The sequence below is a fragment of the Oncorhynchus keta genome, chromosome 17, assembly GCF_023373465.1.
Source record: "Oncorhynchus keta strain PuntledgeMale-10-30-2019 chromosome 17, Oket_V2, whole genome shotgun sequence".
NCBI lineage: Eukaryota > Metazoa > Chordata > Actinopteri > Salmoniformes > Salmonidae > Oncorhynchus > Oncorhynchus keta.
In genome coordinates this window covers 38070112-38083832 of record NC_068437.1, presented here as the reverse complement: position 1 = coordinate 38083832, position 13721 = coordinate 38070112, and the positions used below count along the sequence as shown (strand labels likewise).

The following is a 13721-nucleotide window of genomic DNA, read 5'->3' as shown; positions in this document are numbered from 1 at the left end:
CTCCACTACTGTCCCGTCGATGTGGTTAGGGGGGTGCTCCCTGTGCTGTTTCCTGAAGTCCACGATCATCTCCTTTGTTTTGTTGAAGTTGAGTGTGAGGTTATTTTCCTGACACCACACTCTGAGGGCCCTCACCTCCTTCCTGTAGGCTGTCTCGTCGTTGTTGGTAATCAAGCCTACCACTGTAGGGTTGTCTGCAAACTTGATGATTGAGTTGGAGGCGTGCATGAACAGTCATGGGTGAACAGGGAGTACAGAAGAGGGCTGAGAACGCACCCTTGTGGGGCTCCAGTGTTGAGGATCAGCGGGGTGGAGATGTTGTTTCCTACCCTCACCACCAGGGGGCGTCCTGTCAGAAAGTTCAGGACCCAGTTGCACAGGGCGGGGTCTCGAGCTTAATGACGAGTTTGAAGGGTGCTATGGTGTTAAATGCTGAGCTGTAATCGATGAACAGCATTCTTACATATGTATTCCTCTTGTCCAGATGGGATAGGGCAGTGTGCAGTGTGATTGTGATTGTGTCGTCTGTGGACCGGTAAGCAAATTGGAGTGGGTCTAGGGTGTCATGTAGGGTGGAGGTGATATGATCCTTGACTAGTCTCTCAAAGCACTTCATAATGACAGAAGTGAGTGCTACGTGGCGATAGTCGTTTAACTCAGTTACCTTAGCTTTCTTGGGAACAGGAACAATGGTGGCCCTCTTGAAGCATGTGGGAACAGCAGCCTGGGATAGGGATTGATTGAATATGTCCATAAACACACCAGCCAGCTCGTCTGTGCATGCTCTGAGGACACGGTTAGGGATGCTGTCTGGGCCGGCGGCCTTGCGAGGGTTAACGCGTTTAAACGTTTTACTCACGTTGGCAGGCTGTGTCAGCGGCACTGTATTGTCCTCAAAACAAACAAAGAACTTGTTTCGTTTGTCTGGGAGCAAGACATCAGTGTCCGCGACGGGGCTGGTTTTCTTTTTGTTATCCGTGATTGACTGTAGACCCTGCCACATACGTCTCGTGTCTGAGCCGTTGAATTGCGACTCTACTTTGTCTCTTTACTGACGCTTAGCTTGTTTCTTTGCCTTGCGGAGGGAATAGCTACACTGTTTCTATTCGGTCATGTTTCCGGTCACCTTGCCATGATTAAAAGCAGTGGTTCACGGTTTCAGTTTTCGCGCGAATGCTGCCATCAATCCACTGTTTCTGGTTGGGGAAGGTTTTAATAATCACCGTGAGTACAACATCACCGATGCACTTACTAATAAACCTGCTCACCGAATCAGCGTGTACATCAATGTTGTTGTCCGATGCTATCCAGAACATATCCCAGCCACGTGATCGAAGCAATCTTGAAGCGTGGAATCAGATTGGTCAGACCAGCGTTGAACAGACCTGAGCACGGGCGTTTCCTGTTTTAGTTTCTGTCTATAGGCTGGGAGCAACAAAATGGAGTCGTGGTCAGATTTACCGAATATGAGGGTGAGGGAGGGCTTTGTATGCGTCGCAGAAGTTAGAGTAATAATGATCCAGAATGTTACCAGCCCGGGTCGCACATTCAATATGCTGATAAAATTTAGGGAGCCTTGTTTTCAGATTAGCCTTGTTAACCTCTTGATTCTAGCCATCCCGGATCCGGGATCGTGAATACAGCCTCAAGCTCATTACCATAACACAATGTTAACTATTCATGAAAATCGCAAATGAAATGAAATAAATATGCTAGTTCTCAAGCTTAGCCTTTTGTTAACAACACTGTCATCTCAGATGTTCAAAATATGCTTTTCAACCATAGCAAAACAAGCATTTGTGTAAGATTATTGATAGCTAGCGTAGCATTTAGCGTAGCATTCAGCATGTAACGTTTTCACAAAAACAAGAAAAGCATTCAAATAAAATCATTTACCTTTGAAGAACTTCAGATGTTTTCAATGAGGAGACTCTCAGTTAGATAGCAAATGTTCAGTTTTTACAAAAAGATTATTTGTGTAGACAAATCGCTCCATTTTGTTTGGCTACGAAAAAAACCTGTATCCAGGAGTGTAAATTCTCTAGGCAAGATCATTAGCATAACGCAACGTTAACTATTCATGAAAATCGCAAATGAAATGAAATAAATATATTTGCTCTCAAGCTTAGCCTTTTGTTAACTTCTTGCGTCGAGCCATCCCGGATCCGGGATCGTGACTACAGCCACAAGCCCATTACCATAACGCAACGTTAACTATTCATGAAAATTGCAAATGAAATGAAATCAATATGCTAGCTCTCAAGCTTAGCCTTTTGTTAACAACACTGTCATCTCAGATTTTCAAAATATGCTTCTCAACCATAGCAAAACAAGCATTTGTGTAACAGTATTGATAGCTAGCGTAGCATTTAGCGTTAGCATTCAGCAGGCAACATTTTCACAAAAACAAGAAAAGCATTCAAATAAAATAATTTACCTTTGAAGAACTTCGGATGTTTTCAATGAGGAGACTCTTAGTTAGATAGCAAATGTTCAGTTTTTCCTGACAGATTATTTGTTTAGGACAAATCGCTCCGTTTTCTGCGTCACGTTTAGCTACGAAAAAAACCTGTATCCAGGATTGTGTAAATCTATCCACAAGCTCATTAGCATAAGGCAATTAACTATTCATGAAAATCACAAATGAAATGAAATAAATCTATTTGCTCTCAAGCTTAGCCTTTTGTTAACAACACTGTCATCTCAGATTTTCAAAATATGCTTTTGAACCATAGCTAAACAAGCATTTGTGTAACAGTATTGATAGCCTAGCATAGGATTATGCCTGGCATTCAGCATGCAACATTTTCACAAAAACCAAAAAATCATTCAAATAAAATAATTTACCTTTGAAGAACTTCAGATGTTTTCAATGAGGAGACTCTCAGTTAGATAGCAAATGTTCAGTTTTTACAAAAAGATTATTTGTGTTGACAAATCGCTCCGTTTTCTTCATCACGTTTGGGTAAGAAAAGAAAGAAAAGAAAAAATTAAGTCATTAAAACGCAAACTTTTTCCCAAATTAACTCCATAATATTGACAGAAACATGGCAAACGATGTTTATAATCAATCCTCAAGGTGTTTTTCACATATCTATCGATGATAAATCCTTCGTGGCAGTTGACTTTCTCTTCTGAAGAAATGGAACGCGCATGGACCTAGAGATTACGCAATAATTTCGACACAGGACACCGGGCGGACACCTGGTAAATGTAGTCTCTTATGGTCAATCTTCCAAAGATATGCCTACAAATACATCACAATGCTGCAGACACCTTGGAGAAACGACAGAAAGGGCAGGCTCATTCCTGGCGCATTCAGAGCCATATAAGGAGACATTGGAACACAGCGCCTTCAGAATCTGGGGCATTTCCTGTATGAAACTTCATCTTGGTTTCGCCTGTAGCATTAGTTCTGGGGCACTCACAGATAATATCTTTGCAGTTTTGGAAACGTCAGAGTTTTTTCAAAATATTTTGTTTAAAACGGGAACGTTTTTTAGCCAAAAATTAAAAGAGCGCCCCCTATCTCGAAGAAGTTAAAATCCCTAGCTACAATAAATGCAACCTCAGGAGATGTGGTTTCCAGTTCACCTAGAGTCGAATGAAGTTCTTTCAGGGCCATCGAGGTGTCTGCTTGGGGGGGATATAAACGGCTGTGATAATAATCAAAGAGAATTATCTTGGTAGATAATGCACAAGGAGTGCACATTTAGTTTTTTGAGTTAGCATTACACGTAAAAATAATCAACTCATCCTCTAGCATGATGCTCTTACCATTATTTCTGGGTGTTGTCTTGTTCCTCCTCACAGGTGGGGCTCCTGTCTGCTGTGCCTCACATGGTGATGACCATCGTAGTGCCCATCGGTGGCCAGCTAGCCGACTTCCTACGCAGTCGTAAAATCATGTCAACTACAAACGTCCGGAAAATCATGAACTGCGGAGGTATAGTACCTAGGACAGAATGACTTAATTTCCCTTACATTGTACTTAGGTAGGGCATAAAACTAGCACTGATACAACGTGACTCCATACTTTTTTATAACAATTATAGTATTTCCTTCTCCTAATGTTGACATTTTGAAAGCTCCAGCTGAAAACAAAATTGAGACTTCCTTGGAATGTTAACTAACGCTATAGGAATATTCACTGTTTGCTGGATATGGTACTGTATCAGGTCTGATAAAGCTAGTAAAGCATTGCATCCCAATCAGAATTTGGTAAGGTGGCCTTTGACCTTGCCCTGTGACCCCTGCAGGTTTTGGAATGGAGGCGACTCTGCTGCTGGTGGTGGGGTTCAGTCACACACGTGGGGTTGCCATATCCTTCCTGGTGCTAGCTGTGGGCTTCAGTGGCTTTGCCATCTCAGGTATTAAGCTTCAGTTCAGCACCATTTAAATGTATTTATAATGTATGAACGTATTCAGTCAAATCAAGTTCCAATCATCGTTATTTGTGTGTTTCTGTTGTAAGTCCTGAATGGTTATTTATTAATTCAAATTGACATTTTTAAAACAAAATTTATAAGAGACAGCATCAATAGTGTATGGTATTCAATATCTAATAATAAATAATACATGGGATTCATGTAGCGCTTTTCCCAAATATGCTTCTACAGTCGGGTAAACAATTTATTCTAATATATTGTACTTGTTATGGCATCCTCAGGGTTCAATGTAAACCACCTGGACATTGCTCCTCGCTATGCCAGTATCCTAATGGGCATCTCCAATGGTGTTGGCACACTGTCTGGAATGGTGTGCCCCCTTATTGTTGGAGCACTGACTAAACACAAGGTATTGTAACATTCAACATTACAGATACATTCTAACAGCTGGCAATGAGATGAGCAAAATTTGCAAGGATAAGACTTCAGCATCCATATTAGGAAGTCCCTCAGTTGTCAGACAAAACTCCCCCTAAGGGACTTCCTAATATGGATATCGTATGTAAGTAACATGACTGGTGCACTAGACTATGACATACTTATTTTACAATGTTGTCACTCATATTAAATGTTACATCAAAAAGTTACAGTATGTGTGTGACAGTTTGGTCACTGACTCATGTCTGTCCCCTTCCTCGTAGACCCGTCTGGAGTGGCAGAACGTGTTTGTGATAGCCGCCATGGTGCACTACACAGGGGTCATCTTCTATGCTATCTTCGCCTCAGGCGACAAGCAGGAATGGGCAGAACAAGAGAGCACCAGTGAAGATAAGGTCGGTATTATCGATGAGGATGAGCTGGCTGAAGAGACAGAGCTCAACAGCGAGATTGCCATGGTACCCAAGAAAAGCTATGGAACCACAGAGAACTCATCGGGTCGCAAACAAGGCTGGAAGAAGAACAGAGGAGTCACCATGCAGGAGGATAAGGATGATGGGAACTCGCGCCACGGGAATGGGAACTACCAGGAGCAGTTTCAGTGATGCGCCCTAATAATCAGGGGCATTGGCTGTATAGATTCTCCAAATATTTCCTGGAGTGTGCACTTGCACACTTTCTCGCATAGAAAACCTGAGGAAACCAGAGGAGGCTTAATGGGAGGAGCTATAGGAGGATGGGCTCATTGTAATGGCTGGAATGCAATGAATGGTACGAAGTCAAACATGTGGTTTCCATATATTTCATGTGTTTGATACCTTTCCATTTATTCCATTCCAACTCCTACAATGAACCCGACCTCCTATAGCTCCACCCACATGTCTCCTCTGGTGGAAACTTCCTCCAGTCATTGCTTACACCAATCCTATGCTTTTATATCCATGCCATGGAGTGTGCAAATGCCCACTTCTGGAAAAGGTTATAGAACCAGGACACAAAAGTATCTCTATTGACCCCCTATTCACTGTGCACTACTACTACAGGGAATAGGGTGGCACAGTCACTTGAGCAGCACTGCAGGACTTCCCCTTCACGTCAACGTCCAGTGAAGGAAGAAGAGTCAAATTCACACAGCCCGGCAGAACTATCAGTGGTCATTCTTCTGAGAAGTTACAAAAGAATTTACAGCATATATCATTTACCACACACTGACCTTTTGTTGTTGTTTGGTCATTTGTGACGACCACCTCTATTCGGTCTTATGTTGCAAAATTTGAAATGGTGTTTTTTACATAGGTTAAAAGTGGAGCTACAAAATGGCACATCATACTCTGCCGTTGAGGAACAATGGGAAAGTAATTCTGCTTTGAAAGTCGAACAACTTCTAAACCCACTTTTGAGAAAATGGCCCTTTGTCTACACCTATTCAGCATTGTTTACACCCTCTTAAGCCCCACCCATCTCTTTAATGATTCACATGTGATGCCATGTGCTAAACAGAGTGAGTAAGGTAGTGTAGTAAACAACTAAAGATTTCAAGACTAAAAGTGGTGAAAGTAGTAGCCTACAATAAGGAAAAACACCAGGTAAAAATAGACTTTATCTAGTCCTTGGTCTATATCCTAATCTGACTTTGGTGCAGGTCATGTTGTTCTTCACATTACTGTCTATTGTGAACACAAACTATATCAAATCAAATCTAAGTTGATTTGTCACATGCACAGGATACAGAAGATGTAAATGGTTACTTGCGTATTTGCATAGTAGCAATATCAAAAATAAAAATTGTCCTGTCACTTTTGTCTAGACATGTACACATGTTCATGAAATCCAATAGATGGCTGTAATCACCCCCAGTCACACCTGGCTAACTTGATGGTTCATGTAATCATCTGGCAAATTGGAGTATTTTGTTTAGACATGTGAACCATAAACTAAACCCATAGTACTAGTAATACAAACGGATTGTCATAGCTACCTACCTACCATGCATGAAATACTGTAGTATGAATCTGCAGGTAGCCAAAGCTAACCAACTTGGTTAAATGTTAGCTAACTAGCTAACATTAGGCTATAACTAGCAATGCAAATGGTTTCTGAAATATTAATAATATTACTACACAGATCATACTGTAATGTTAGCTAGCAAGCCAGCGAGCTAACATTCGCTAGCTAGCTAACTGTAGGCTTTAACTTGCAATGAAAACAGCTTTGACAAAATTAGAAACCTATAATATGTAGCTAGACTCTTACCTGTATACATGGATGAATGCTTCACGGCAGACTGGAACCCTTTTAACTAAGTAAGACGTACTGTGTCGTTTCCGTTTTGTTTGTACAGCTTGTTTGGCCTGCTGTGTCAAGTCACTCCGGTTTACACTGACTGTGTACAGAAAGTAGTACATCACAACTTTTTTCCACTGATCTTTGTCAATAGGACCAGCTACATTCTGGGCAGCAATGCTGTTGAGAGCAGTAGCAAAACTTGTGCAGTTCTCCATGACTAATGTTATATATTTCAAAAACGTTGTGGTAGCAAGGACTATCTACACATACTGAGCAGCTCAAGTTAGCTAAAGACAGAAACATGCTACATGGCAGACCAATCTGAACTCATCTCTTGGCATGTCCAGCCCATCCATTATCTCAGCCAATCATGGCTAGCGGGAAGGTTCCTGTCTTGTTCCGTGGCTAAACCAACTCGGCTCGTAATTTAACAATTTTATTCGTATTTACAGATGGCATACAAGTTTGTTATTAAGGGAATTTCATGTGAAATTTCACGTGTTCCAGAAAGCATTTCTGTCCAAAAAACCTGATGTAATAATTCCGTTAAAATGCCTCTCCTGTGAAGTAGTGACGTGTGACTTACGCCTAGCTTCCTGAAACGGGTCACATTTCGTCCATTTGACGGTTTTACCTCATACCAAGAAATATTTTCATTATTATGTGGTCCCTGATGATGAGGTCACATTTTCAGTTACAAAGTATTGAGCCAGAGGCTGAGTAAGTGTTGTCGTATCAGAGACAAATTAGACACATTTGTCTGATAGGAACTCATTACAATATTTGATGTAAAAATATATATATTCAGCTACTTGAATGTATTCAATGTATTCAACTTGGGTATAATATATAATCTCATATTTCCCATTTGTAAAGTCGTAAAAAACGACATAATTGTGTTCAAGTTTTGAAGTCAGAACAATTATTAGACCAATAAGATTTTAGCTAGCTAGATGAGCGAAACTAACATTGATAATAATAAAGTAAGCTAGCTTACTAACATTTTCAACAATAATGTTAAACTAGCTACATTTTCCACATTGTCAAAGTTTAACTATGTGAAAAATGGCTTTGATTTATCATGGGGAAGGCCAGTGATTAAATGTCACAACTCATAAACTTGTGAATCAAAATGATCCCCACTTTCCCAATTATCCCCACTTTCCCACTTTGAGGATCGTTCAAGTGGTTATTTCCAACTCGGAACCTTGTAATTCCACATTTCCGACAGCACTTGAAGGCAGCATCAGACATGACAAATTTATACATTCATATTTTATGTCATTATAAATCAAATCAACATCAAATTTCTATTTATCAAGCACTCATTTATACAGTATTGGTCTGTACATAAAAAACGATTGATCAAATGCAAGATCAATCAAACATACAAATATTCATAAATGGATACCACATCAGAATTTCTACGACACATGGTTTTGATACACTAACATGTTTTTAACTCAATTTATCGGAATCTAAAGAAACACAACACTTCTGTCATACCTCTCTCTCTCTTCCTTACAACTGCTGACCAACTTCCTTTGCACCGTAAGTGCAGATGAAACCTACTGTAGTGTGGCTTACCTTTAATTTAATGTAAATAGCTTTGTTTGGTGTCAGCTATGCAACTAAGGGGTATGTGCATATCATGAATGTGACTGGTTTGCTTTCCAATAAGAAGACCACAATGTTAAAATGATCTGCCTTTTTTGTTGCTTGTACCGATTTGCTACTGTTCAGTGATGACACTCTACCACAGCATTCAGCCTGCTGTCCATGCCTTAGCAGGCCCTAATCCCACTGTTCCCCTTTAATGCACTATTTTCAGCATTGCTATATGTAATGTTGGTGCTGTAAGCTCTCAGTAAGACAAATGTACTGTGGAAGGTAAAACTGCACATATTCTCCAATTCAATATCTCATGGAATGGGTTGATGTCACATATCATCATGCAATCATCTACTGTTGATCTATTTGATATTCATGTTTATTCCCAAAAATGTTAAAACATTTTCTGAATGTAAATAAGAGGTAGATTGACTACTCCTCAAACTACTGCAATCTATTGATGCAATTACATTTTAGTCAACATTATATGGGATAAATATTATTGCTATTTTTGGGACTATAAAATCAGTGATACATGGATTGTTTAGTTTTTTGGAACAGTATATAATTATTTATCCTATTGTTTGTGGAATAGTTTATTTAATATATGGACTTTACTATTTTCAGATTTGCCAGCTTTTAACCTAATATGATCTATTCGAGGTTTATTGTTTAAAAAAGTAACCACACTGAACAAGTCTTAACTATGGATAATTGAGTAATGTAAACCAAGTTTGTTTTCATTCCACCACTGATTGTTCATTCCAAAGGTCTTTGTGGTAAATCCACCATCAAGTGCAATTCGTCAATTGTTTTATTTCAAAATAAATCGTACAGTTTGAAACACAATTTGTCCCATTGTAAATGGGGGCAAAGCTGCTTTCAGGATTGTGTGAACTTAATTATGTACACTCCAACTTGTACACCTCAATCTGACCTCACACACAAGGTGTGGTTTGAAGGTGAGTAATTGCCATGAGAAACAGAAAGAGGGAGAGAGAGTGATACAGAAAGAGAGAGAGGAGATATAAAGAGAGAGAAATAGAATGAGAGAGAGAAAGAGAGAAAAAGAGAGACAGAAAGAGAGAGAGAACGCATTGATAAAAACCACATTCACACTGGTTTCCTCCCATTGAAGTTGGACTGTCTTTATCTGTCACTATGACACAAAATGGCCACTCTACAAATTAGCTCTCTGAATCAATGTCACAACTACACAGACCACTCTGTTTCCCATCTCTCAGTCAACATCCTTCACCTTATCTGTTCTTGAACATCCATTCATTCTCACATTGATTGATAACTAGCAAATTAGTGGGACACTTTAGGTTTTTACCTTTATTTTACTAGGCAAGTCAGTTAAGAACAAATTCTTATTTTCAATGATGGCCTAGGAACAGTGGGTTAACTGCATGTTCAGGGGCAGAAAGACAGATTTGTACCTTGTCAGCTCGAGGATTCAAACTGGCAACCTTTCAGTTATAAGTCCAACGCTCTAACCACTAGGCTACCCTGCCACCCCGAGGTTACAGTAATTTGTGTAGGCAAACACTGTTAATTATTGTAATTCCTGATTTAAAATGGGCTACTATAAGTGGAATGCTCAAGCGGTAACTCAGGATGAATATAAGGAATTAAAAAGAATGAATTGAAGCGTGTAATTTCAAGATAGGCTATTACTTGTTCTTTCTATCCTGTATAAGACTAGTTGTAGAGATTTTCAGAGGGGAATGCTGTGTCAGCTTGCTATATTCTTGTTATCTGCTATTGTACAGTATGTTAACAAGTTGTTCTGACAGATAGACCTGAGAAGGGTTCAAGGTTACAGACCTTGTTATTGGTTCATATTCATTGGTATTTTTGCGACAGTCCTAGGAGGTGGTTCAAAATAGTAAACAGTCAGCTTTTCCATTCACAATCAATAACTAAACATGAGGTTAAAGGAGAAAGGGTGAACATGCATGAGGAGTGAAAAGAGATAGCATTATTGTACACTACAAAAATAAGGGTGATTTATTTTTTGAGGGCCATACTATACCGTATATGAAGCAAGCCATTCAACACTTGTCTGTGCTTTGCTGTGACACCCCAACAAATGCTGCATCTGTAGCACCATTACTTCTGGCAGTGTTTATTGGTTATGGCCACACTACAACATGTCCACCACGATAAACCAATGGAAATTGCACCCTATCGGTAACCATACCCTCACTCAAAAACACCACTGGAAAGCAATACAATCTATGTAATAGTGGAGAAAATACAGTAGCTTACTGTACACGTTACATGGTTCTCAGACCCACTACGTGTCCTTCTCATCAGGCTATCACAAACCAGTCACCTCCAAAGCCCTTGGACACAGAGCGGCTATTTAGTTCACAAACAGGCAGCAGTCAAACCCAAAGGTCCTGTTTATTTCAGATCGACTGTCTGTTCTGTTGACTCAGAAGGGCCTCTTTGGATGGAGCAACATACCCATTAATGATTAAACGCTTGTTTTTAAAACACATACATACACACATATATATTTAAAACACATACATACATACATACATACATACATACATACATACATACATACATACATACATACATACATACATACATACATACATATATATTCCCCTACGTATTTATTTGGACAATGAAGCTACAACTTTTAATTTGTCTCTATACTCCAGCATTTTGGATTTGAGATCAAATGTTTTATATGAAGTGACAATACAGAATGTCATCTTTTATTTGAGGGCATATTCATACATATTTGTTTTACCGTTTAGAAATGAATGCACACTATGTAGCTAGTCCTCCCATTTGAAGGTGTCATAAGTATTTGGACAAATTAACTTATAGTGTATTACATTTAGTTAAAAGTGTATTATTTGGAGACATTCCTAGCAAGCAATGACTAAACTCAGCAAAAGAATAATCGTCCTCTCACTGTCAACTGCGTTTATTTTCAGCAAACTTAAAATGTGTAAATACCCTGGGCATCTTTCTTTTGTTGTTTTTCAGTGAGTCAGTAGAAAGGCCACAGATGCATGTTCATTAATTGTTGGTGGTTCATTGAACAAGCATGGGAAATAGTGTTTAAACCCTTTACAATTAAGATTTGTGAAGATATTTGGATTTTTATTAATTATCTTTGAAAGACAGGATCCTGAAAAGGGGACGGTTATTTTTTTGCTGAGTTTACATCAAGATTGTGACTACAAACTTTTCACACAATAGCCCATAATGACAAAGTGAAAACATGTTTTTAATATTTTTTGCAAATGTATTCAACATTAAAATGTTATATCTCATTTACATAAGTATTCACACCCCTGAGTCAATACATGTTAGAATCACCTTTGCCAGCGATTACCGCTTTCTGGGTAAGTCTCTAAGAGCTTACCTCACTTGGATTGTACATTATTTGCACATTATTCTTTTAAAAGTTATTTAAGCTCTGTCAAGATGATTTTTGATCAGTGCGAGACAGACATTTTTTAAGTCTTACCTTAGATTTTCATGCCAATTTCACAAAAAAACGTAACTAGGCCACTCATGAACATTGAATGTAGCCTTGGTAAGCAACTCCAGTGTATATTTGGCCTTTAGTTTTAGGTTAATGCCCGGCTGAAAGGTGGATTTGTCTTCCAGTGTGTGTTGGAAAGCAGACTTGTATTTTTTCCTTTTTATTTAAAAAACTCCCTTGCAGATGACAAGCATACACATAACATGATGTAGCCACCACCATGCTTGAAAATATGAAGAGTGGTACTCAGTGATGTGTTGTGTTGGATTTTCTCCAAACATAACACTTTGTATTCAGGACATAAAGTTAATTTCTTTGCCACATTTTTAGCAGTTTTACATTAGTGCCTTATTACAAACAGGATTCATGCTTTGGAATATGTTTTATTCTGTACAGTGAGGGAAAAAAGTATTTGATCGCCTGCTAATTTTGTACGTTTGCCCACTGACAAAGAAATGATTGGTCTATAATTTTAATGGTAGGTTTATTTGAACAGTGAGAGACAGAATAATAACAAAAAAAATCCAGAAAAACGCATGTCAAAAATGTTATAAATTGATTTGCATTTTAATGAGGAAAATAAGTATTTGACCCCCTCTCAATCAGAAAGATTTCTGTCTCCCAGGTGTATTTTATACAGGTAAAAAGATGAGATTAGGAGCACACTCTTAAAGGGAGTGCTCCTAATCTCAGTTTGTTACCTGTATAAAAGACACCTGTCCACAGAAGCAATCAATCAATCCGATTCCAAACTCTCCACCATGGCCAATAGACCAAGGATGTCAGGGACAAGATTGTAGATCTACACAAGCCTGGAATGGGCTACAAGCCTGGAATGGGGCTCCATGCAAGATCTCACCTCGTGGAGTTGCAATGATCATGAGAACGGTGAGGAATCAGCCCAGAACTACACGGGAGGATCTTGTCAATGGTCTCAAGGCAGCTGGGACCATAGTCACGAAGAAAATTGGTAACACACTACGCCGTGAAGGACTGAAATCCTGCAGCGCCCGCAAGGTCCCCCTGCTCAAGAAAGCACATATACATGCCCATCTGAAGTTTGCCAATGAACATCTGAATGATTCAGAGGACAACTGAGTGAAAGTGTTGTGGTCAGATGAGACCAAAATGGAGCTCTTTGGCATCAACTCGCCGTGTTTGGAGGAGGAGGAATGCTGCCTATGACCCCAAGAACACCATTCCCACTGTCAAACATGGAGGTGGAAACATTATGCTTTGGGGTTGTTTTTCTGCTAAGGGGACAGGACAACTTCACCGCATCAAAGGGACGATGGACGGGGCCATGTACCGTCAAAATCTTGGGTGAGAACCTCCTTCCCTCAGCCAGGGCATACTGGGGTGCAGAGATACTGGGGTGCAAAAGAGCAAACAAATAAATAAATAACAATATGGGGATGAGGAAGTTGAGGGTGTGCTATTTACAGATGGGCTGTGTACAGGTACAGTGATCGGTAAGC

General features: G+C 39.5%; 1 protein-coding gene across 1 annotated transcript in view; it reads left to right on the top strand.

The window, feature by feature from the left end:
- slc17a8 (solute carrier family 17 member 8) overlaps window positions 1-9564 on the top strand; it is a 34754-nt gene extending 25190 nt beyond the window's left edge. The window contains exons 9-12 of the mRNA XM_035790280.2: window positions 3814-3946; window positions 4260-4370; window positions 4670-4797; window positions 5090-9564. Coding sequence (XP_035646173.1) covers window positions 3814-3946; window positions 4260-4370; window positions 4670-4797; window positions 5090-5431 — 714 coding nt within the window. The 3' untranslated portion in view covers window positions 5432-9564. The remainder of the gene's footprint in view (window positions 1-3813; window positions 3947-4259; window positions 4371-4669; window positions 4798-5089) is intronic.
- The last annotated feature ends 4157 nt before the right edge of the window (window positions 9565-13721 follow it).